The sequence below is a fragment of the Mesitornis unicolor genome, unplaced genomic scaffold (genome assembly GCF_000695765.1).
Source record: "Mesitornis unicolor isolate BGI_N332 unplaced genomic scaffold, ASM69576v1 scaffold30438, whole genome shotgun sequence".
NCBI classification, from domain to species: Eukaryota; Metazoa; Chordata; class Aves; order Mesitornithiformes; family Mesitornithidae; genus Mesitornis; species Mesitornis unicolor.
In genome coordinates, this window is record NW_010200279.1 from 54,178 (window position 1) to 56,800 (window position 2,623).

The window sequence follows — 2,623 nt, forward strand, 5'->3', positions numbered from 1 at the left end:
AGAGCCCCCGCGGCTTCGCAGGCTGTCCCAGCCCCAACTCGAGGGGTTGTGGGTCCCACTGGAGGGATTTCCATCCACTCGGATTACACGCAGCCTGACACTGACGCGTTTGGAAAAGCAACAAATAAAGCAAAAAAGGTTCCTTCTTGCTCCGCAAGCTGCCAAATCGCGACAAGCCCTGTCTTCTTTTAGCTGCTGTCAGGCCATGCCGGGGCTGGGATCTGCTCAGTAAATAGCCAGCTCAGTGGCGGCTGCCCAGGGAGGTCTCTCCTTTGACACATTGTTGGCAGGGGATAAATAATAAAGAGGCAGGACTCGGCAATACAGCGGAAAAAGAGAAAGGTCCCTTGTGGAGGCTCCTCGGCTCTGTGCGAGGGAGCGAGGGCTTCTCTGTGGCCTCCAGGACCACGTCTGTGGTCCCTCTGGGCTCTCCTCCTGCTGCCAGTCTGGTGGGAAATGCCTGACCCCCTCGGGAACCGGCCTGCAGCCGCGCTGGCACACGTAGCACAGAGCTGGGGCGGGCGAGGAAGGGCAGCCACGTTCCCGGCAGTGGTGCAAGGTGCGGAGAAGGAGACAGCTGGAGAGACCTGGAGGCACCGTTCGGTGCTGGATCCGCTCTCCCCTATCATGCGGGGCACTGGCGGAGCAGCTGGAGGCAGGGAGGGAAAGGAGGGAGCACGCCTCAGTCCAGCATCGCGTCCAGCTGGTCAGCCAGGTCATCAAACATATTGCTGATGTCTTCCAAGATGTTCTTGGCAGAGTGTACGGCCGCAGGGTGGCTGGGGAGGAAAAGCAGAGAATCAAAACATCACCCAAAGGCTGAAGGTGCCGATGGGGTAGGGTTAGCCAGGCTGGACACAACCTGGAGGCACACAGAGCTCAGCACGCAGCCGGACTCGAGTGTGCATGACCTGGTGTGGCACTTCCACCTTCAGGGCCCCAGCTCCAGCATTTCCCTTGCCCCCATCGCTGCCTCACCTCTCCGCCTCCTCTGTCGTGATCTTCTTCTCAGCTGCCTGCAGCGTGGTGACCAGGGTGGAGTTGGTCTGTTCCAGCCGCTGCTGGGCCAGGGCGGCCCCTGGGGTGGCCACCAAAGGCTTCACCGACACCTTGCTGCCCGCCTCCAGCTTCAGTGGGCTGGGACTGGCCAGGGACCCGATCACATCCGGGACTGCCTCGGTGACTGCCCAGGGAGCAACAGTGTGGCGAGAGGGCTGCAGGACCTGCTGGTAGATGGTCTTGGGCCCAGAGAAGACCAGCTTGGTGGACGCCACAGAGGTGTGCTTGGTGGGGACATCTGCAAAAGAAGGGGACTTGTGGTACGCAGTGGCACGCATCCCCATCATCTCCTGTACCAACCCAGGAGGGAGCCTCAGGCCCCACCACTGCCTCGGAGACCCCCCTACAAGCCCACATACCTGGAGCAGGTGTCCTCACCACGGTGGTGCCAAGCAGCTCTGTGGGGCTAAGGGCTTTGGTGGGACTCGGTGCCTTCTTGATCCCCTTCTCCAGTGACAAGATGCTTTTCTCTATCTCAGCAATCCTGAACTCCACACTGTCATCATCAAAGGCATCCCCAGCCAGCTCGGCCCGTGGTGCCGGGACAGCGGGGCCTGTGATGCTCACAGCTTGGGACTGGGCATACTGGGGCACAGGGCTGGCCCCTGCCTCTGCCTGCCCTGCCATGCTGAATGCCTTCAGCACTGCCTGCAGTGGCTCCCGCTCCTTGAAGCGGGGCCGGCGCTTCACCGTGTCCGACTCAGTGAGGTTGAACTCCAGGACAGGCAGCTCCTTGGTGGCAATGGGTGCCGCTGGCTCCTTCTCAGCAGAGCAGGGGGACTCCAACAGCTGGGAACCAGGCTCTGTGTCCGACACAGCTGCATCAGCCTTGGGGTGCCCGGTGGGCTTTGGCCGCTGTTTGATGGTTAAATTGCCTTCTTCTGCAAAGGGGATGCACTCGCTGGAGCTGTTCTGGGAGGATGAGGAGGAGACCCCTGGTCTGGCCTCCTCCTCTGTGTCCGAACAGGCATCCTCATGCCTGTCCTGCGCAGTCTCTGTCATGGGAGCACTGGGCTCACTGAATGTCCGTCTCCGTGGCTTGCTGCTCTCAAAAGGGTCCCTGTCAGCATCGGCAAGCGTGGCATTGCCAGTGTCACCACTATTGCAGGACTCATTGTCCACACCTGCCCTGGGGGGACAGTCCTGAGCCAAGTGCAGCGGTTTCGGGGCAAGGAGAGGCTTGGGTGGACTTGCCCGCGGTGGCCCCTCGAGCACAGCTGCCAGGCTCTTCACTGTCCTGCTGCAGCCAGTGTCACCAGGGTCGCTCCGGTCACTTCTTGGGGTGCTGCGGCCTGCCGCTCGGGGTCGGGGGTCTGCTCGCCATCTGCCTCAGCAGCAAGGGAGCTGGAGACGGAGCTGAGGCGCTTGGGAGGTGGCGGTGGAGGGCCCTTGCGCTTGGCTCGGATGGCAAAGGACTGGCTGCGGGTCACCTTGGCATCCGTCTGCAGACAGGCCCGTGGCATCTGGCTGCGCCCTGGCCGCCGTGTCAGGGTGGCGTAGGAGCCCAGCGTGCTGGTGGGTGTCCCCTCCTCCTCCTCGTGCTCCCCCTCCGACAGAGCATAGA

General features: G+C 62.3%; 1 protein-coding gene across 1 annotated transcript in view; it reads right to left on the reverse strand.

Annotated features, from left to right (window-relative positions):
* Positions 1-682: 682 nt before the first annotated feature.
* The window catches only part of CASKIN2 (CASK interacting protein 2), a 28,999-nt gene continuing 27,058 nt past the window's right edge, over positions 683-2,623 (reverse strand). Inside the window, exons 20-24 of the mRNA XM_010189701.1 lie at positions 2,293-2,616; positions 1,876-2,188; positions 1,419-1,791; positions 979-1,297; positions 683-779 (exon numbers count right to left, since the gene is read on the reverse strand). Of these exons, the coding sequence (XP_010188003.1) occupies positions 683-779; positions 979-1,297; positions 1,419-1,791; positions 1,876-2,188; positions 2,293-2,616 (1,426 nt within the window). The remainder of the gene's footprint in view (positions 780-978; positions 1,298-1,418; positions 1,792-1,875; positions 2,189-2,292; positions 2,617-2,623) is intronic.